This window comes from Salvia hispanica, chromosome 5, assembly GCF_029641045.1.
Source record: "Salvia hispanica isolate PSC_SH4W2 chromosome 5, Shi_PSC_v1, whole genome shotgun sequence".
Lineage (NCBI taxonomy): Eukaryota > Viridiplantae > Streptophyta > Magnoliopsida > Lamiales > Lamiaceae > Salvia > Salvia hispanica.
In genome coordinates, this window is record NC_142696.1 from 41,464,172 (window position 1) to 41,487,251 (window position 23,080).

The 23,080-nt window shown below is 35.9% G+C and overlaps 3 protein-coding genes across 3 annotated transcripts; 1 reads left to right on the top strand and 2 right to left on the bottom strand.

Annotated features, from left to right (window-relative positions):
• The first annotated feature begins 4,173 nt into the window (after window positions 1-4,173).
• Window positions 4,174-6,165, top strand: LOC125186100 (uncharacterized). Its single transcript, XM_048082417.2, has 5 exons — window positions 4,174-4,673; window positions 4,862-5,187; window positions 5,264-5,419; window positions 5,508-5,750; window positions 5,837-6,165. The coding sequence occupies exons 1-5, from the start codon at window positions 4,229-4,231 to the stop codon at window positions 5,963-5,965; spliced, it is 1,299 nt and encodes a 432-aa protein (XP_047938374.1). The 5' UTR covers window positions 4,174-4,228; the 3' UTR covers window positions 5,966-6,165.
• A 258-nt stretch (window positions 6,166-6,423) lies between these two features.
• LOC125186101 (acyl carrier protein 1, chloroplastic-like) lies at window positions 6,424-7,538 on the bottom strand. The gene is made up of 4 exons (XM_048082418.2): window positions 7,379-7,538; window positions 7,039-7,137; window positions 6,840-6,962; window positions 6,424-6,678 (listed from the first exon to the last, which is right to left on the bottom strand). The coding sequence occupies exons 1-4, from the start codon at window positions 7,436-7,438 to the stop codon at window positions 6,553-6,555; spliced, it is 408 nt and encodes a 135-aa protein (XP_047938375.1). The 5' UTR covers window positions 7,439-7,538; the 3' UTR covers window positions 6,424-6,552.
• Window positions 7,539-7,990: 452 nt separating this feature from the next.
• SPP (Insulinase (Peptidase family M16) family protein) lies at window positions 7,991-22,518 on the bottom strand. The gene is made up of 25 exons (XM_048084459.2): window positions 22,162-22,518; window positions 20,961-21,149; window positions 20,122-20,363; window positions 19,134-19,332; window positions 18,636-18,680; window positions 18,350-18,457; window positions 18,039-18,227; window positions 17,607-17,906; window positions 16,834-16,935; window positions 15,985-16,119; window positions 15,438-15,662; window positions 14,997-15,200; window positions 14,645-14,815; window positions 13,441-13,590; window positions 12,912-13,049; window positions 12,277-12,504; window positions 11,969-12,121; window positions 11,648-11,771; window positions 10,521-10,644; window positions 9,706-9,826; window positions 9,548-9,628; window positions 9,104-9,205; window positions 8,730-8,880; window positions 8,500-8,618; window positions 7,991-8,353 (listed from the first exon to the last, which is right to left on the bottom strand). Exons 1-24 carry the CDS (start codon window positions 22,351-22,353, stop codon window positions 8,527-8,529), a joined length of 3,765 nt encoding a protein of 1,254 aa, XP_047940416.1. The 5' UTR covers window positions 22,354-22,518; the 3' UTR covers window positions 7,991-8,353; window positions 8,500-8,526.
• Between the last annotated feature and the right edge of the window lie 562 nt (window positions 22,519-23,080).

A 23,080-nucleotide genomic window follows, 5' to 3' on the forward strand; every position in this document is an offset into this window, starting at 1 on the left:
GTTGTTAGTTGAAAAGCAACTTTGCAGGCTGCAATTACTTTGTCTACTACTGAAGCAGAGTATATGGCGTTGACAGAAGTTGCTAAAGGGAGAATATGGTTGCAAGGGCTAGTTGGTGATCTTGGTTTACATCAAGATCAAGTTGTTGTGTTCTGTGACAGTTAGAGCACTATTTGTTTAGCCAAGGATCAAGTCCATCATGAGAGGACTAAGCATATTGATGTGAGGTATCATTTTCTAAGAGATGAGAAGAGAATTGAGGTGAAGAAAGTAGGTATTGCTGATAATCCTGTTGATATGTTCACCAAGCCAGTCCCGCAGAGCAAGTTCCAACATTGTTTGGACTTCCTTAATGTCATGAGCTGTTAGTTGCCCGTGGAGGGCAAATCTGAGGCAAGAATGGAGAAGTTTGTTCGTCTGGTGTTATGATGATGCGTCTGCAAGGGAGAATTCAAGTCAAGGTGGAGATTTGTTAGTATGCCTTGAATTTGTATAGGATTAGGTTTCCTAATTGGGATAAGATTATGTTTCCTAGGCCCAGTATGTCTAATGTGTGCCTATATATATGGGATTAGAGCACATAATTCTACAATCTGTATCTGAAAACCGCAATCATAATACAATTTGTTCTCCGTTCTTGCCCGTGGACGTAGCCAACACAACGTTGGTGAACCACGTAAATTCTGTGTCTATTTATATTTTTTTGTTTCTCGATTCACAACTGTCCTATTTGTCATAACAACACGGGTTTTAAGAAAATTGGTGGAGTGTGTAATAATGAAGTGGGGTAGTGGTTGTTGGAGTGTGTAATAATTGAAGTGAGATAGTGGAAAGTGAGACCCATTTGACTTTTTGTATGTTTAGAATTTAGTTTTGTTTTATTTTTATGAAGGTAATGGCAATTGAGTGTAAATTTGATGAATAATGATGTTAAATTTTATGTCCAATTATAAGATTCTAAATATGACTCTTAAACTGGAACGGACTTAAATGATAAAATGTAATTCTTAAACTGGGACGGATGGATTAATAATTATATTATTATATTTTTTATTACGATGGATAATTTAAATATGGATTATAAATCATAATATATAATAATATAATTATAATTATAGTTGCATAAGTATAACTCATTTATTATAATAATAAATATAATAATTATTATATTATAAGTAATAGTATTTATGAATATTATAATTGAATAAATTTTATAAATTAAAATTGCACTATGACTTTATTGATTAATTATTAATTTATAAAATATAATAATTATTATTTATTATACTATTTATATTATATAATTATATTTTAGTTAATTAAAAATATTAATTACTATTATGAATTATTATAGTAAAATATAGTTATAGTTATGATAGTTTTAATTTTAATTATTTATTAGTGAAATTAAGTATAATTTATAATTTTAATTTGTACTTAATAATAATAATAATAATAATAATAGTAATAATAAAACTATACTCCCTCCGTCCTACGTTACTTGCACTATATTTATTTTTGGGCGTCCGAAGTTATTTGCACTTTTTAAATAAAAATTAGAATTTCTTTATTATATTTAATTAAAGCTAATTTAATAATATTTATTAATTAACCACCAACCCCACTAACTTCATTTCACTTGTAAATTACGTTTATCTCTCTTTGAAAACCTAAGAAGCGCCTCCAACTCTCTCTCTCTATGTAAATCCGCCTCCATTCTTCTCCATCCATTGATGAAACGTCGGAGGATGAATTGAACAACTTGGTTTCGCTGCTCTGTGGAGTACCCACGTGGCCTCATCTTTTTTTTTTGTTTTTTTTATTTCTTAAATATGTATGAATCTTAAAACTGGGAAAAAAAATACCTAAGTAAAGTTAGAATTCAAAATCTTAAAAAGTTGTACTCCCTCCGTCCCATTAAAGATGACCCACTTTCCTTTTTAGTTTGTCCCAACCAAGATGACCCATTACTTAAAATGGAAACCCCTTTATCTCTACTTTATCCCCTCTCTCTTACTTTACTCTCTCCATTTAACACACAAAATAAAGTTGCATAAAATCCCGTGCCGCCCAAGAAAGGGGTCATCTTCCTTGGGACGGAGGGAGTACTAACTTTCCTTGTTCTCGGATTCTGATTACTTTCCCAGTTTGATTAAAAAACCGAAACAAACACATGAATTTAAAATTTAAGGAATCATATTACTTTCTCAGACAGAATCCTGACAACCAAACATGACCAAAGTGAATAAAGTAAGGAATGTTGAGTGTATTAAATAAATAGATAAAAAAGTAAAAGAGAGGAAAAGGTAGAGAGAATAAAGTATAAAGTGAATAAAGTAGAGAGAATAAATAAAGTAAGAGAAAGTAAAGTAAGAGAGTAAAGTAAGAAAGAGAAAAAAAGTTGTCATGTATGGAAATAGAGTTGTCAACTGGGCCGGGCCAGCCCGGCCCACCAGTGAAACGAAACGGGCCTGGGCTGGGCTCATCAGTTGAGATAGGCTCCAATTGGGCCATTTTGTAAACAAAAGCCCGGCCCAGGCCCAGGATCATCCGAAGCCTGGCTCAGGCCCAGGACCAGCCCGAGACTGGGCCCATCAGAGGCCCACCTTCTATAATTAGATTTTTTTTAATGTAATTAGGTGATTAATCACTAATAATAGTATATTTCTCTATCTATGCATGTCATCTTGTGAACAAAATATGTTAATTTTGTCTATATTATTCCAATATTTTGGATGTCTCCGAATGACTCAATTAGTAATAGTTTAATATCAGCATAAGTTTCCAACTAAATCATGAATGAAACATTCAATCTTGATTACATCCAATTTTTTTTATATTTTTTTTATTCAAGATGTAAAAAAGATGATTCTGAAGTTTAACTTTAAGAATATTACATATTCAAACCTTAATATATGATGATAATTAAAGAATTCTTTAAATTTGTTAATTGGTTCATATACTTGTGGCTTTAAAAATACAAAATCAACCCATATGTCATCATCTACTAACAAAACAAAACTAACAATATTGGTAATTCCTTTAGTTATACACTCACCTTTAGATAATAAAGAACATGAAAAATATTGTTGACTTTAATAAATGAACTTAAACACATTATTAAATTTAGATTTAGTTAATGTGATATAAAAATATAAATTATATGTCTTACTTTTGCATACAATACATTTAGGATATCTTTCAAATACTTAAATAAAAAATTTAAACAAAGTCCAGCCCAGCCCAGGTCAACGTGGCAAGTGGGCTTGGGCCGGGCCGGGCTTAGCAAAATTAGAAAAAGCCCAGCCTAGCCCAGCCCAGTCCGCCTCAAACATGGGCCTGGGTCGGGCTGGGCTAGGCCGGGCTGGCCCACTTGACATCTCTATATGGAAATGACTCAACTATGAAGGAACTTCTCATAATGAAAAAATGACTCAATTATGAAAGAACTTCCCAAAATAAAAAAATGACTCAACTATGAAGGAATGGAGGGAGTAATTCTTAACGTTTGTTTTTGGCAAATAAATATTACTCTTATAAAAGAATTAATTAAAGAAGTTACTTAGAATTATTTTACGAATTTGGTAGACACTTCGCATAAGCTTCTTTTGTTAATAATTTCATTTGTATAATGACTTCGTATCGATATTCCACCCTCGATTTGGCGTACTTAAGAAAATGCAAATGAAGAGCCGTATGGGTATCTATCTTCTACTAACAAATAACAATATGTCACTATACGTTAGTTTTACGAATTTTCGAGTATATGTTATATTGACCAATAGTTAATGCATGGCATATATTGATACACATAAGATAAGAGCCTACTTCATTATGCGTGTCATTACATATCAACAAAAATGCCATTACTTTCAACCACTTAATTAATTGTCAATTTCGACACTCGATTTTTCCCATTGGGTTATTTTGCTATTGGGTAACTATCATGAGTGTAAATAATTCATATAGAATGTCCACTTCCAGCCCATGTTTAGTTTCGTATACAATATAACTACTCTATAATACTTCAATTATTTTAAACGTTGTATTCTGGAACATGACATAAAAGTCTTGTGATTTGCGTCAATATCATGTTATAATATACGTGTACTTAGATTTTGTTGTATGCCCATTAATCACCTAATCGTTGAAAAGATCATCATTGTTTAAATAGTTTATATAATACAAATCCAAACACTCTTCTTGATATATCCTCCCACCACCAAAAATGGCTGCAAACCTTGCAATAATCATGATAACAATCCTAGTCATTCATCATCAAACCACGGCAGCTACAAACGTCGTGAAAACTGAGGTTTTCCGGTCGCCGGAGATGGTGATGGAGCCTGGATTAGTGTCCAACAAGTACTACTTCAACGTGGAATTCCCACGTGGACACATCGGGCTGAAGAGCTTCAACGCGGAGTTAGTCGATGAGAGAGGGAATCCGGTGCCTCTCCATGAAGTTTATCTCCACCATTGGGTTCTCAACCGATACTTTGCTCGGAAAAACAGTAGCGGAGTTGATGATCTGAGCATCGTCAGAAACAGTGGGATTTGCGCGAATGGATTGCCTCAGTATTTTGGCGTGGGAGCTGAAACGCGGAGAACGTCAACTTATATTCCTCACCCCTACGCAATCCAAGTCGGAGATCCGGCCACTATCCCGGAAGGTACTTCACTAATAATACTCTCTTCGTTGGATGATATGAATTTTAATGAGAAATCAATAAATCATGTATTGGTGTATAATGGGATTCAGCTTATTAGTTTAGTTTAATGCGTAGAGATAAATTAACTTAATTTTCTAGTACTATAAACTTTGAAGATCAATAAATATATGTATGTAACATTTATACAGGGTACGAGGAATGGTGGGTGCTGAATGTCCACGCCATTGACACGCGCGGCGCAGATGATAAAATGGGGTGCACGGAGTGCAGGTGTAATCTCTTTGGGTTTTCTGAAGCCGGAGGTGGATTACACTGCTGTCCTGATGATGGTAAATGCAGGCTCAAACAAGGATTTCGTGGTGAAAACAAAACTATTTATTTGAGGTATACTGTGAAATATGTGGAGTGGGATTCATCTTCGATTGTACCCGTTGATATTTACATTCTCGACGTCACTGATGTTTGGACAAAGGCTGATCAATCCAAAGGAATCAAAGCTACTCACTATTGTAAGGTAATTGATGTTCATATTCAAAGACTTAATTCGTGTTAGAATGTTATTCTAATTAGATTGATGAGTTGTTGTCTAGATTGAATATGGAGTTGAATCTTGTGGTGGTGGAGTTGAGAAAGATGGCTGCATTGATACGAAAAGTGTGAGCTTTAGTTTTCCGGTTGGTGGAGAAGTGGTGTATGGGGTTGGGCACCAACATGCCGGGGGTGTCGGCACCACACTATATGGCCAGGTAACTTTTTCTAATTCTTCGATGTGGGATGGTTTGAACGTAACAGTTGCATAATGATTAGTCCATTTGACATGTGTATTTGAAACAGGGAGGAAGAACCATATGCTCATCGAAGCCAATATACGGGGAAGGAAATGGAGCTGGAAACGAGGCCGGTTTTATCGTGGGGATGTCCACGTGTTACCCGACACCGGCTGCACCAGTCAAGATTTCGGCAGGAGAGACAATCACTCTTGTATCAAACTATAGTAGCGTTGAAAGCCATACTGGAGTCATGGCCTTGTTTTACCTCTTACTCGCTCACTCTGATCCTAAGCCTCTTCCAAATCTGGTGAGTTTTTTTACAACACCAAAAAATAAGTACTATTAATTCCATAGATGTATCATTTATTTTTGAATTTGGGTTACAACTTACAGGCGTCGAAATTTACGATGGTGCCCGAATTCCTTTGGCCAGTTGCCCTTTTGGGACTTATTGTTATTGTCGTCGTTGTCGCGTGGAAGGGTAGAATTGGAAATTCAGAAGGTTACGAAGCTATACCATGAGCTTGTGATTAATATCTACTGAGCCTCGTTAATTTTGTGGACCTAAATAGTAGTAATGTTTAATTTCCATCAATCGATGCATATAGTGTGGGCTAGCTTCTCTTGTAACAAATATTTTAATAGGGAGTAGATGTTCTAGTTCGTGTATGGGGGTACGCATACTTGTAAATAAGATAATTATATGAATATTGTTCATAAAATAGCATGTATTATCTAGTGTCATAAGAGTTGTATGAACATACTCGCGGATAGAATTCTCTTCATTTTGTAGTTATTTTATATGTAGAGAACTGTAAACTTGACATTCCTTTTAATACTAAGAATTTGAAAAAGAAGATATCAATTAGATTGCATTTTTGTGTAATGAAATAATGCACACCAATAGTAGAGGCTTTTAAACTCACCCAAACTCCATGCTAGAACCAAATCAAGATAGTGATATACCTCTGAATCAAAGATTCCACCAAATAGAAAATTTTGAATAGAGCTTTCATGTCCCCAACTACAATATTTGAGTCTTTAGATACCAAAAATGTAGACAACGAAAGCATACATGAAATAATCCTAAATTGACACAAAAGAAGGTATCAAGATTTGTTGGCAACGAGCTGTTCAATGAGATCAGCAGCTTCTTGGATGCAGCTTATGTTGTCTTGGTTATCCTCTTGCACCGTTATGTCAAACTCTTCTTCCAGCCCCATTACAATCTCCACCTGCACATCGATAACGAACATACAACTCATGATTTCTCAGTACCAGAAAAAGGCAGGTACATTTGGACATTACCAAAAGTTGCTTCATCATGTTATTATCGAAAGTATGGATATTTATTCGAAAACAAGTGTAAGTGTGTGAGAAGAGAATGGGATGTTACAGTATCGAGGGAGTCGGCTCCAAGATCCGTGAAAGTAGTCTGAGGGGTGATTTCCTTGTCAGCAGGCAATGCAAGCTGCTTCCTCACTATCTCACACACTTTGTCCACTGTTTCTTGCTTTGCCTGCACACACACACACACACACATTTGTATCTCAACATGAAAGAAAGAGGGAAGAGAGAGATGTATGAGTTCTTACAGCACAAGAGATTTGAAAGCGGGAAGAAGTGAGACGAGGGAAACCAGGTGTCCTCCCCCAACCAACTGTCGCCAACCTTAAACTCTTGCTCGTTATCATCTGCCACAACTTAATACATTATGGGGCAGTTTGGTAGGGAAGATATATAAGCAAAACATGATAAGAACGCACATTTTAGGTCATAACGTCATTATATCACATGTACAGTATGTACATTTTTACACCTACATTACGTTTACGCTTCTTGATTACTATCTCAGTATCTTGTATTTAATCCAACCATGCAAAAACAGAGTCTAGCTACTGGAAGTTTTCAAGAATATATTAGTAACTTTTTCACCTGGTTGGGCAATCGAATTGAAGTTCTTGAGCAAACAAAATTGGCAGAAACAGAGGCCATGGCTGAGCTGAGACGATGAAGCGAGAAGAAAGTGAGAACTCCGGTTTAGTAACTGAGGTGTGAAGGAATGGTGAATATTCAGCCTTATCAACTGCAAGTCCTATCCATATATTTGTTGTTTCTTGCAATCACCTTTGGATTAGTTGGGCCCCTTTTTACAACCTGGCTTGCCTCTTGCACTAACTATTAAACAAACTTTGCTTTTCACAAAATCAAATGCTTGTCAACCGATGGTCCCACACTCCCACTTTCGTCTATACGATTACAATTTGATAATTATCTAAAAAATCAAAATTTCTTATTATTTGTAGTATTTATTTATTTAAAAGTCACAAGGAGTGCACTCAAAAATAGAAAATATATTGAGATATAAAAAACTTGAAAGAATAAAAGAAATAAAAAAAAGTTAGTTCATCATCAATTTGCAAAAGTAGCAACTGAATTGAATGTCCATTTTCCAATTTTAGTTCATTTCCTTCTTTGGTTGTCTTGTACTGATATATTACTACTGCCGAACAAAATTTAAATATATACTCCAACATATCTTCAAACTAAGAAAGAAGATTGTGCTTTCCATTTCAATAGGAATGGGTACTATATTATTCGAGTACACTATCAAGTATAAGAATGGATGTGATCTCTTACACTATTCACAATGTTACATATCCTAACAGGATAAAAATCCAGTCATCTAACCATCTCTAAAGAGATGTGTATAACCACTATGATCCTCTACTTTAGTGAGCTTTTTAAAGAAATTATGTTTTGTTTGCATCCATTAAATCAAGGTTCAAAGACACATCAGCAGCTGCTCTGCCTGAAGTGGGAGATCTAAGGCAGTTCCTCAGCTTCTTTTATCTCCGTTGTTGCACATCGGGCTCCAGTCCGAGCAACCCTTCCCATGAAAGTTTCAACCTGTCGAGTTCACATATTTCATTATGCGCATTTGCTTACTGACAGCAGAAAAATATGGTACATGTTGAAAATAATCGAGTTTCAACTGAATTGTTCATTACACAAATTTGAAAAGAGCAGAAGTTACCCATAGGCAAGAGAAATACCTTTTTTGACATGTCTCAAGAAAAACTTCATGTTGTTGGACGTGTCATCGTTGATGAACCTCGTCCAACGGGAATTACATTGTGGAGCCCCCCAGGCAATTCTATATCTTCAGGGGAAACTGCAAAAGAAATTTGGGTAACAAGGGTTAGTACCTAACTATGCAATTATGCAATAGCAATATAAGCAGTAGTTTACAAAAAACTTTTTAATCATAACGTTCTGACTTCACCTGTGACAGGTTCACCGGCCTGAGACCCAGCAATTCCGATGCAAGAGAACAAGCAATTCTCGTCTATCTTCAACTGCTCATATGCAATGTATACATCTTCAATAGTAGCAGCTTCATATAGAGATATCAGTTCTTTGATGCAAGATATATCCTGAAATATAAGAGTAAATACAAGTTTCAATTCTCTCTCCTGCAGTAAGAGAGGGAAAAATAAAAACTACTAACAAATATGCTGGAGTTCTCTTTTTTGGCCACATGTCGCACTACACCCAACCCAGCACAAACATTACACTGTTGAGATGCCTTGTAGTGCATACCAATTATCTATCATAGATTTCTTTTATATTTTCAAAATATAAGTAAGCAAGCTCTACCTTTCTTGGGACAGATGTTGCTTGCAAGTGTGCCATCAATCCTAGCCAATATGCATTTGACTTGATTTCAGCTTCATGGCGCATAAGCAGTGTTCGTCTTGCCTGCATATGCAAAGAAATAGTTTAGTCAAGTCTGGGAAGACGAAAAACAAAAGAACCACCAAAACTTCATTCACTTCAGCAGAATAAGGACATCCACCTGGCACAGAAGGCACACGAAGTGGTTCTTATAATTACATATCTTTGAATTTTTGTGAATTTTCTGAGAGAGAAAGTAAAGCAGTCCACCCAAGTTCTAGGCTTAATATCATCACACTAACTCCCAGAAATTCCAAGGGAACTTAAATGGTTATATCACACATTATTCTTTCATTATATATAACTACACAATTTTTTCCCAATTTTTAACAATCAACAGTGTAAATATATAACTACACAACTTACCCTGTCCAACTCTCTTGGGGCAATCTGGTTACTGTGAAGACCTCTTAGGACATTCTTGCAAGCATCAACAGCTTTATGTACCTGCATATTTATTGTTAGAATTTAATAAAACAACAATCACAGCAAACATGAAAAATCATCACAGGATAAACACGCACCTTTTCAGGGGTTGATGTCACTGAAATTACATACCACCCGAGTTTCAACCGATCAAACAGGTTTAGTTCAAATGACACATCATATGTCAGTCCAAGAGAATCCCTGACTGTTGTAAAGAGCCTACACACACCAACAAAAAAATTAGATTAAAATGATAAGAGCAAAAAAATTCTGGGGAAAGGAGAAATGATAGGAGCAAGACTCATACAATTAACACTCAGAGATCTGATTCATGCAAATCAACAGGAACCTCTTAAGAAAAGTGATGCGGGAAAAGTAACATGATTCAAACACATACAAGAATTTCCTGCTAAAGTTCATATATCAGAATATGTGTGCAGGTAACATGAGTACAACATGTCCGCTCTAAATTGCACACATTTGTGATTATATTAGACCTTAATGTTAAATGATATGAATGTCACATCTAGCAGATAATATCCACTCCGTATTGAACTTTTAGGTTATACTGTGCTTATAAAGTTGAAGTTTAATACTCCCTCCGTCCCAAAAAAGTTGAGTCGTATTCCTTTTTAGTCTGTCCCAACAAAGTTGAGTCATTTCCTTTTTTAACAAAAGACAAAACATCTAATCACTCTTTTTTTATTCCATCATTTACTTTACTCTCTTATCTTTCCTACTTTTTTCATCTCTCCTATTTATTTAATATAAATTCTTAACCTCCGTGCCCAAAAGTTTTGTCTCAACTTTTATGGGACGGAGGGAGTAGAAAAAAGAGAAACACCAGATTTCCAAGAAAGGAGAGCGTTACATAGCAATCAATAGCTGCAGTCGAACCAGTGCTAGAGATTACCTGGAATTTATGATCTCTTGCAACAAACCCATTGTGATGGCAAAAAATAGTGGGTGAGCACGTAGTTTTCCTTGGACAGCATTTTCCAACTTACTGTGCTGGTCTTCAGATTTTAGATGTTCACCTGGAAAACAATAACCGTATTCTTGAGAGATCATGTTATATCTAAAAATCTCTATAATAAAAGAAACTTCATAAAAGCATTCTTCAGGAAAATCTCTATAGCAAAGTAGAAGAGCCATCCATTTGACCATTGATTGCGGGAATACACAGATCAATCAGCTACCAGGACTCCATTCTTAACGTGCATTTATATTAAGGTGCAGTGACAGTTTAACTTAACATCCATACTCAGCATCAGATTTGGTCTATAGACCATGTAAAGGCAAAGTATAGGTGAAACTCAGTTATCAACTTATCAACTTTACTTTTCACATTAAAAAGCATATTTCAAAAACAAACATGGTGCTTTATTGATGAAGCAAGGAAAGCACTATTTCTGTTTCTTTTATTCTTTCCTTAATTTCCCGATTCAGCTCATATCTTCTACAGTGGCAATATTTTCAGCAAAATCAACTTTTCTCAAAAGCAACCATATTATCCATGAGTGAGAAAGATAATCTAGCTGCTTGGCTCTTTGATAGCAGTCGTGGTCATTAGGGCAAGAAGTACAGCTCTAGTCAGCACTTTATTCCTTCCCCCCCCCCCCCCCCCAAAAGGAAATAAAATCAGTAACAAAGTGGATCAGAATTAGCTAAGGTCCAATCGGCTTTGACATAGTTCCCATTTTTTCTCTTCCACCGTCTTATTTTTCGTTTGACATGATAAGAAGGGAGACTTGTAAGTTTCTACTTTTCTACCTTTTGGAAATTGTAGTGGATGTGGATGAATAGGAAGTCAGTCTTCAAATCTCATACATGTGGATATGCATGTTGCAAAAATACAGCAGTTACTGAACAATTCACTACCAAAAATTTCATGCAGTTTTCACTCTTGCAAAAGCTTCATGTAAACTGACAGTATAATTCTACGTCAGATAACAGAAAGAAAGAAGCTCATTGTATGCCAATAAGGTATGTGTACATAAATTTGTGATAATTTTAGTATTTTAGACACAAGAAACTTACCAAATGCAGAGACATTGATAACTGACTCAAGAAGATTCTTTCCCTCAAAAGTAAACCCCCAGCGATTGGGAGCAGGTCCAGCAATATATGCACATGCTCGCTCATCTGTGTCCTTCAAGAATACCTGTGAGGAAGCCATTGAACAGAAAATCTAAGGACAAGGATAAGCACAAATTATGATTAAAAGAAGAAACATGATTCCCATAACAAGCAATTAGATTCACATGGTTACCCGATCACATGCAAAACTTAAGAACTGAAGGTAATAGTCAACTTTCACTGGAAAAAATACATTCACCATAGGTATAGATCATTTCTTACTTGTTGATGCTGCAGATCAGCAGTGTATGGTCGAAATACGATTGGGCTATACTTTTGTGGTCCCTCAGAACCCCTTCTTTCTCCCACTGTACCCAGATACTCCAATATACAAGACTCGATATCCTCTTCAGTGAAATCCCCAACAATACTCACCTGCCAAAAAGAAAATAGGGGGCAACGAGAAACAAAGCAAAAGAAACCCCTTACTAGTGAGATATGAATTATGAAGACATTCCATATGTTAAAATTATAAGAAAGTCACGCAAATCAATCTTAAAAGAAATGACTAGAAGTGGATAGGTGCTAACCTCCATGTTGTCACTAACAAATTGGCGCATCACCGCATTTTTAACTTGCTCAAGTGTCAAGTGTTGTAATGAGTTTGGAGTGGGCTCAACAAATCGTTCATCTCCACCCAGCATGGCAAGCATGAGCTTGTGGGCAGTAGAACGCTCTAAACTTTTAGGGATAGAACGGTAATAAGACAGGTATAACTGCTTTGCTCTGTCGAATGCATCTTCCAACCAAACACTTTGCTGCAGCAACAACAACGCAGGGCTAAGCACAGTTAGTAGGAGTGAAATAGAATAAAATATACTATATTTTCACTATAATTGATGTCACCAGCTTAATTATTCCAACTAATGAAATGAATATTTTTAGTTCATGTTCCTGAAAATGACCAAACGTAGGATCTTTAAATATATGTATCCTCTCAAGGATTATGACAAATTTTTGCATGATCAACCTTACCTGATCTGAAAATAAGCCCCATTCCCAACACATCAACTTCCTAACTCCACAAAGGGGAATGGTAAAAGCAGTAAACTTGATTGACAAAAATGCGTATGTGTGGCTCATCAAATGACATGATATGAGGAATGACTCAGTAGATAGGCAGACTTCAATTATAATCCACACATGATTGAAGGTTTCACGTTACCTCAAGCACCATATGAAGTAATTGGAAAGCAGCACGCATTCCATTATCTCTTAAAGTAAAGCGGAACTCCATGCTTATAAATTCCTCGGTTGACTCAAGGGAGCAATTGATCAGATGATTCACACAGAAAAGTTCTACCTGCAGATGGTTATCGTAATTATAACTAATCCAAGAAACAATGGAGAGTAAAAAATTGTTCAGTATTTGACAGGAGATAAGATCAGGTAGAGGACATACAACAGTACTATTTTTGTGTTTATCAATTTTTATGTTCAGAATATCAATGAAATGACACAAACAACCAAATCATCTGAAGTCAAAAGTAAGAAAAAAATAATGCCTCTTATGCTTAATGTCAGAAACAGCGGCACTGGAACTAATTTCAAGTTATGATCAATTGATCCTTTCATTGTTATCAAATGTAGTGAAAAATTTCAGGTAAATACTTTATCAAATGAAGGAATTAACTTAGTCTTGGAGAAAACCTCAAATATGAGGTAATGAGAGAATCAAATTTTCGCTACCTCACCTGTTCACGAGAGAAGTTTCCCACACGACCTCCTTCACTCAGAGTACGAACGCCAACAATAACCGCTCCCTTAGCTTCAGCAGTTTCAGCTGCGCGTCCACCACCGACAATGAGTCGCATGACACCACAATTGGCTTCGTTTTTGGAAATCTATTAGTATAATAGCAGGAGTTGCATGAAAGATTGTTTGACCTCAGGAGTACACATCAAATAACAAAACAGCATGTAAGTAGCTTAAAACTGTAGCAGAAGACTAAGTGACTAGCTCATCATTTGTTACTATTCAAAGTACCTTTGGTTAGAGTAACAAAAAGGGCTTCCTATGGATTTATGTTTTTAGTGGATTAAAAATCTGATGGATTGAATATATACTAGATTCAATGTTGTAAATAATAGATTTATTTCTATGTAAACTTAGATTCACTAACAAGCAGATTGATAAATCATATCCTACCTCTCTAGGTGGGATGCATATCAACCTTAAACCCAAAAAAATCAACGGCCTTACTTATCATCCCACTCAAGACTTTTATAATGTCTGATACTTTCTGACCATTCACCCTAATCCTGTTATGTAAAAATACTTATTAATATTGATACAAACAGATCCCTCTACAAACGAGTCCTAGGTTCGATGAACATGAGTAGCAATTTCATGCTGTCTTTATATTTAAAAAACAAGTAATTTTTTAAAGATAAGAATGAAAAACCATATATAGTTAAGTTCACAAAAATCTAAGTAAATTGCAGCTCTGAGTCCAGTTGATCTCACTTTAAGAAGGTTTATTTCAACCTTTCCCACCCCATATAAAAACATTTTTATATAAACAGACAAATAGTTCCGGGTACTAAAATGAAAAAACTAGATTATCAATTGATTATATACAAAAGTAAATGTTTAATCTCATACAACTTCACGAAATGGCAGCCATCTTATAGATTTTGTAGTTTTATTTATTTCATTTTTGAATTGCGTTGTATCAAAATTGGATTATGTCGAGTGAATGCAATCAAAATAGGGTTTAGAAACTCTTTTGATTATTTGAACGCACCAACTAGTTATGAAATTGCACTGACAGCCTCGACTCTTGTCCTAGCTCGTCGGAGAGCTAGATTTGCCTCAATTATACTCCAACCAAAATAATCACAATGATCCCAAAACACTGCAAATATTCAATCAACCATGAAAATCATAATGAGTTACCTTGTAATTCACTGGAATTCCATTCGAAAGACATCTCTGAACTATTCCTGTATCTTGATCATAAACCTTTGTCATTTTCTTTTCTTGGTCAAGAGGAACAAATGATGGGCGCCGCTGCAAAAGCAGCTCCTGCAGATTTTCTGATGATACCAACTCCTTGGGTATTTCAAGCTGCAGTTATGAACAGTTAGAAGTTAGAGATATATCGCTTTGACAATACTTCTTGAAACACAATTTCTACATAGGGAAACATGGAATATTTCTCCAGTGGAGGCAGCACACTAGGTCGTGCTGTTATACCCTCCCTCATAACTGTGATTATTAAAATACAAAAGGTTTTTTAGGTAAAGACCTCGGGCTCAGCTTCTATGGGTTCCTTTAAACCAGCTTCAATAGCAGCCAAGATCTCTTCCGGTTCTATCTTGAATTCAGTTTCACCAATTCCATCAACGTGCACTTTCTTTGGAACACATGCAACAATAGCTGCAGGGGACGGTGCGGATTGTTTACCAAAATCAGATATGAACTCCAACACCTCCGCACCAACAGAGTTGACCTGAGGTATCAAAAAGATTCAGGTAAACATCAGTCTGCATATATGGTGGCATAAATATTCACTATTTTGTCACACAATTTCTCTGCAGATAACTTTCTATATATATCAAGAATAATTAATTGAAAAATGTAAAGAAGTATGTCCCCAAGTCCTGAAACACCTCTATATACATGTCTAATGTAAAATGTAAAGCCATCTCCGATAAGAAATAATTATGCTTCCGCAACAAGTAAGTACCTCCTCAAGGGTAACTGTGCTAGCAACAGCAACCAAACTCTCATGTCCTTGTCTCTGATCCATCACAGTATGACCAAGTGCATCACTTTCCATAATGAAGTCTAAATTATCCACCGATGACACATTATCAATCATAGCAGCCAACTGTTCGCTGTCTTTTAATAGGGCATCTAGGTACCGGGCTAATTCACCATTGGTCACACCAAATTCTTTGAGCCTTCTAACCTGAAGAAGCAGAAAAACAAACGTATCTTAGAAATAGATTTGGGAAAACTTTACAAATAATCTGTTGCTATAATATAACAACTAGCATGCAAACTGAAGGAAATAAATGATAATCGGTTCTTTCCATAAATTTGATGACAAATATGCAGGGAAGTTGGATATATGTGTTGGAAAATGAAGCCAGTGTGTAACAATATGTGCATATAATATATTCATACCATATGTATACATGTTAGCAGTCATGAAGGTACTAGGTGCAAAGTGATATCTATAATAAACACAGAGAGAATAACAGATCATACAGGAAATGAGGAAAACAAACCTCCTGCACAGCAACTTTAATTGCATTTTGCCAATTCCGAGGTTCTGCAGTCACCGTAAGTGTTGTAACAGTACAGCCTTCTCTTCCTGAGTCACTGTGGTCCAATTCGACCGCGGTAAATGGGGGATTGGAACTCTGAGAAATTCCTTAAATTAGCCCAAATGCAACTAATTGAGATGCAAATTACAAGATAAAAATGATCATGAAATAACATAATACATTAGAGCTTGTAACCACAACATGTAGTTGCTATTACATATGACACGTGTATCTAATTATGCATAATGTACAGTCAGAACCTCACAGAACTAGAAGGCATAAAAGTAAGAACTTAGCATTTAAAGTTCAGTGGAGCGAGTCTAATATCCATGAAATCAGTAAGTATCAACCTTCATTCTTCAACAAAGTTTTACCAGATACACATTCAAACATATCCCTGTTTATAGTATCTTATATTATAAGCAGTTACACTCGATCAATGAATTGGGAACTACAAAACAAATTGCAATAGTATTCAAGTGATCATGTTTGCACCGTAAAAAGATATAACACACTCCACTGAATATTTGCCTGAATCTTGATTCAATCCACCATAAAATCATAGGTTTTCCTAGATTTTGAGGAAATAAGGCAAAAGGATTAGTGTTGTGTCTCATTTTACTTATCTTCACAACAATCTTGAAATAAAGAATGTGGTCGTCAAATTTAAAAGCAGGCAATGAGTTTTAAGCTTGAGCACATGTCCAATACCATAATGGTACATCATGATATACAGTACTCCAGGCAAGGAGATATACCCATGGACTGACTTCTTACACAAAACCATATTAGAGGGAGCAGTCAACGCACCTGGTATCTTGTATTAATGCGGAAATGCAAAGCAGAAAGAAATATTCTCTTCATCAGCACATTCCGCAAATCGCCAAATGTACGGACCTTGTTGACTGGGATCTGATGAAAACAACAATAATGTCTGTCAAGAAAAAAACTATTCTTAAAGCCTCCAAAGGAAATTGATTCCTCCAAGAAATGACCTTTAGCTAAAATATTATGAATATGATGTGAATAAACTGACAACATTGAGCGATTCACATTTCAAAAATGAATGAAATCAACTAATATCAGCCACGTGTCTTTCATGACTCTAAACTTGAAAAGTTTCTAGAAGCCAAAAGGTAATTAGACTAAAATAATTAGGATAAAACATTGCTACACTTGGTACTTCACTACTTCCACATTTTGAGTTGTGAGACTGAAAGTTAACTAGACATGAATATAATGTGTCTGATGCATATATATATATATATATTGCTGCGAATTACTATAAATTAGAAAGGCAACAGAACATTTTTATTTGTGGACATCGAAGTTTGAATTTTTTAATTTTGGATTGAATACTGTAATACCAGCTGTGGCTATCTAACATTTTAAGTGGACATATACTATACATATCAGGAGCATTAAAATTCTTATGTAAATCTTTTTTTCCCTTGAAAACCTGCTTTTACCGAAAGTGTTCTAATATAAAGGTAATATAGAGAAAGTGATGATTTTATCAAAACAGCACCACTATCCAACTACACTGTGTTAGGACAGAAAGCAGCATAAAACATAACAATTACCTTACAGAACATGTTGACTGAGAAATTCTGAAGCAATTCATGCTGAAATATCTGGGGAGGGTTAGCTTCTGTATAGCTTTCAGGAATGGACCAGTTATGCTGAACTGGAGGGCGAACAGCATGCCTCTCCCTTCTGGGATTTTTTGTTTGCTCCAGGGAAACAGATGACCTTTCCTGAGATAAACCACCAGACAGTCCACCTGTCAGCTTAGGAACAAGGAAACTGGCCATCGCACCAAAAGCACTTGGCGTAGATGGGACAGGTGCCTCATTTTCCATGCCAATCTTGCCAAAAACTGCCTGAAAAGGTTTAGGAAATTATTTATTATTTCAACCATAAGTATGGATTTGAAACAACACAGACAATATAAAGGAGATGCAAATATATGTCTATATCATCTCCATGTCATTAAAAAAAGAGCAGTTACATACTTCAATGTGGTTCACTGTCTTTGGAATGTCATCAATGTCCCCAACGATATATAATGTTGCATTTGCTGGAAAATACCAACGCTCATGGAACTTCCTGATTTTATCCGCATCCCATTTCTTAATCTGTTCCTCCAATCCGATAGGAAACCTTTTGCTCAGCTTGTTCTCAGAGTGCAAGTATTGCAACAACTGTACCAACAAAAGAAATGAATAACTGGTAAAAGGCGAGAAGAAAATTGAAGAGAGAATTTCAGTAAAATGACATGGAAAACAACAAAAAGTCATCAAAACTGGTCACTTGTTTTAAATACCTGGCAATCAACACGGTACTCTATGGTGTTCATCATTTGTAGCTCTGACAAAATTGCTCGCCTTTCTTTCTCAACCCGAGAAGAAAGAAACTTGGGGTGAAACGCAATCTACAGTCATTCAAGAATGTGTTGTTTTTAAACAGCATATAATGAGAACTTGAGAAGAACACAGAGAAGTACAAAAAGGCAAAAGAAAACTGAGAGTGCAAAACCATTGAGCAACATAGGATGAATTTTAAGTGTATTATTTTTGAAGCATTGAAATCAAAAGGAATTGATATATTACCTCATTAAGAGCATCCAGGACAACTGGCAGCAAATCACCTTCAGCCTATATATCAAAACTTCCATTAGACTAAGTAGACAGTCTAGTCTAGAGACTAGAAATGCTGAAGAAAAACCAGAAAAGAAAAGGAACAAATGGTAACACTAATTTAGACACATCTATATATCTGCATATACACCAACGGCACTCCTACTATCAATTATTCCGTTTATTTTTATACAACTGTCTTCACATGATCATACAGTTACTTATTTTCTTTCTTGTCCCTCCTTTTCTTCATCATCCAGAGGGGAAACATAAAAGTTGGTTGTGTTTCCTTGATTTCACCTGAGTTTCTCCTCTGGAACCCCTACTTCATTTAGTTTGATAATCTTCTCCAAGCATATAAAAAATGAGTAAGAGCAAAACAAAATAAGGCATACTACAAAATAGTTGATAGGCCCACCAAAACATAATTACCAGAGTATCTTGTAAAGAAGGGATTAAAACCTCACAAACCTGTGTACTAGTTGGTGAGTGAATGTGAAACACTGTGTGATGGAAGTCTGTGTAAGCATTAGATCTTGCTCCAGTTCCAAGAAGTTTCTCACGCTTCTTACTTCCAAGGAATGCAACATGTTCAATCATATGAGCAATTCCTTGCTCATCATCTTCCTCGTCGATTGATCCAACATGGACTTCCATGTGAGCTTCAAACCTATAATTCATAGGCAGAACAATATTAAATAACAGAATGGAGAAACAAAAGCTCTACTCGTTGTGGATCATAGTACTTTGTCCATAAGGCAATTATCAACTTTTGTCTACAAAGCCAGGATCACTACAAGTACTAGACTCCACACTACATACCTAGCTCCTTTTAATAACTTTATTTAATGCGCTGTCATGAGTTCCGATTATATTCATAAATTCCCCTAGAGGATGTGCGAATTTCTTCAGACTAACACATGCCTTAAACTATCAGATGGTTATTAATTATTGCTTACTTCCCACGATAAAATCATGTGTACATAAAAACATAGAGCTTACACATACCAAACCTGTCCAAAGTACTTAACAAAACAAATGATGTTTTTTTTAGCTTTTGTGAACATGATACAGCAAAGTATTTCAGTACCCTCTACCTGTGTTGAAGGGGAGCTTCAAAGTTTTAAGGGCAAAGTAGCAAATACACCCTCATGTTTACAGGGGAAAACTATATAACTCCCTAACATTATGTTTTCCCTACTTGTTACATAACGTTCCCATAAATGCAGCAGATTTCCCATCTCACTAATGCATGTTTTAACTCTAATAGCAAAAATTTAATTCTTCTTTTTAAATATCCTTGGGGCATGCAAAGTTGCAAACTGTTAAATAATCAATTAATCATACTACTTGTTTTTTACACTTTTTTATGCATTCTTCTATATTGTGACAATATACTCTTTAATCAAGTAAAAATGCATTTATCATGTCCATAAAAATTATCGTGAAAGAAAAATACCTATTAGGAGGGACTTTATTTGGCAGAATAAGATAGCGGAGCCCATTTTTCAGTTGTCCTCTGTGCAATTTTGGGTGAGAAGGAATCTCAAACCTTAAGAAATTTTCAAATTCTATTCTCTCTGCTTCGGTGTCTTCTATACTCAAACCAGATTTCTCTGTAACACCATCAGGCCAGGTGGTACTTGCGGCATGTGGCTCTTCAGGGCCCACAGAGGCATGGGGAACTTGAAGTTCTCTTACCTGAATGTCAAATTGATAGGAGAAACCAGATAGATATCATTCAGACAATCAGTGGAAAAACACTAGAACTTCATCAAAGTAGTGCATGTCAAGGCCTCAAGGGAAATGCCAAAAGGGGCGGAAATAAAATCTTCAACTACTGAATATGTCAAAGAACAACTATGTCAATAGCATGGTATTTTTGCATAACTTTTCTTCATTCTCCTTGCTGGTTATTATTGCCTCAAACAACAGCAAAAGATAGATAAAATCTTCCATAAAAGCAGCACCCAAGAATGTAATATTTGATTTACACTGAATTCAGAATGCAGATTGATCCTCAAGTAGTTGAGAAAGGATTGAAAACATAGCAGGTAAACCAAGAGTGACAGAATTATTGATCAAATACAGAAATTACCTATCTAGTGAGAAACATAAAAGTTTGACCCAGCCCAAATGCAAAAAGAATATATTTTGTTGAAATGAGCAATAGAAGAAAATGGTGTAAGATAATAAATCCAGTTTTCAAGTAAATAACATGCTAGTGAGTGAAGTTACCATATATTCACCATCAAACAGTTATTTCAAAATTCAAAATTAGTTTCACTAATGCCTTACTTCAGTATTATCTGGTAGGTTCTTTGTAAGAGGAAAGGTCGACTTGTCAGCAAAGAATCCAGCGGTGAATCTCTTCACTCCAATTTTCTTTCTATTGTAAGAATGGAAGCAAGATACTCGTTTTAAATTAGCTAGCGAATGTGAACGAGGTGCTAGTTCTTTGAACTCGGAAGAAAGTCTTCTACTTGTCTGCAACAATGGACAACAGCAAGAGAGATATTATAGTTGGTCAGCTGAACACAGTGGAGAGTAACATTACACAAGTGACTTAAAATGTAAATTTCATTTCAAACAAAATGAAATGATTTTTAAGGAGTGTGCAGACCAGATAACAGGCAATCGTAGAACTTCTAGATATAATATAGTGGACTTTACATAATCTATATTAATCATAACGAACCACACCCTTTTTAAAGCCTCAAAATGACTTTGAGACATAAGGATAGCTGTCATCTCACAGAGATTTTATACACTGTTTGTATTATTAACATTAATATTTAATCAATTATCAATGGGAAAAATCTATCCAATCATCCAATGCAAAGATTTCTGTGGTAGATGGGGGTGGGGGGGGGGGGGGGGCAAACCTATTCATTCTTATCCTACAAGCAAGGACTTTGTTGCCAAATATTGAATCAATGACTTCAAGATTTAAACAAACTGCCAAGAGCATCAAGACTCATCCTTTAACAGCAGTGACCATCAAACTATAATTAGTACTCCTATATCACTGAGCAGTTTAAAATCCTTACACATTCCAATATAAATGACCATAAGAAAATGGTTACAACAAGTGAAGTGCATTCTACATGTTTATGAAGCACATCTTAAGCCTACCAAGAGTGATGCAAAATGTAATCAAATGGTTTCTATCATTTAATTAATTACAGAACCGGACTGACCAACAAAATAACACTCCAAAATGCACTCTAATTATGAACCCACTAAAAACATATACTTTCAAGCTTCAATTTCACATCCTTATTAACCCACGAGCCCTAACCACACTGCGCTATAGGAGAAACTATTTCACAGCTGCTATTACACCATGAAGCTGCTACAGCAATTAACCAAAGCTTCATTAATTAGCCAGCCAGGATATTCAATTTCCTACTCCACGTTATAATCCACAAAAAAAATCTAAAATTGGACATGAACATGAACAAATTTCAGCAGGAGTCAAAACATTTCCCCAACAAACCTGACTGGTAACGGAACACAAGCGTCTGCGGCAACCATTCTTGGGCGGGTGGTAAGTAATGGCCTTGTTTAACAGTCTCCGATTAAAATTGGGTGTAGAGAGAGCAGAGGTAGAGCTTTGTTTAGTATGGTTGGTGGAATTGATGGAGGCTAAAATTGGTTTTGTGTTGAATACGATAGCAGAGGTCTGCATAATTGGAAAATTAGGGAGAATCAAAGATTTGTGGAAGGATGGAGGTGAAGGGGGGTTGAATTTGTAGGAAATGAGGTGATTTGAAGAGTTGAATTGGGTGGGGCGGAGTCGGCGGTGTAAGTGGTCGCTGTTTATCCAGCTTAACGAAGATTTTTTTCTTTACCAATCAAAAAATCAGAGATAAAGACCAATCGCAGGTGTATTAATAAAGTTTCTATTTGGCAACATATTTAGCAGTATTATTATTTTCTTTGTAACAAGTATGATTTGATAAGGAAAAAAAGGTCAAGTGTATTTAAGGATTATGGGTTAATTGTATGAATGATCTACACTTTAACTCAATTTTTAATTATTTTTATTTGAAATGGAAATACAAATTTATACTATGTGATTGATATAAAACAGAAAAAAAAAAAAACGTTTTCAGGGCGTCACGACTCGCAGCATCGTGCAATAGGGCGCCGCGGTTAGCGCCCACACACCCCCCCCCCCCCCCACCCCCAAAGCCCCGTCCCCGCAAAATGCTTGCATGGCTGTCCACCCCCACCTCCCCCCGGTGCTCGCTATCCACCCCGCGGCTCCCCTATTATGGACACTCTAACCATGCCAATTTGTCTGGCCGTGGAGGGTTGTGCCGTGCCAGCCCATTACACAATGTCACAACACTCTATGAGTGCATTAAAAAGTTTTAAGTGTCATAGATTTTTTGAGATATAATTTCATTCAA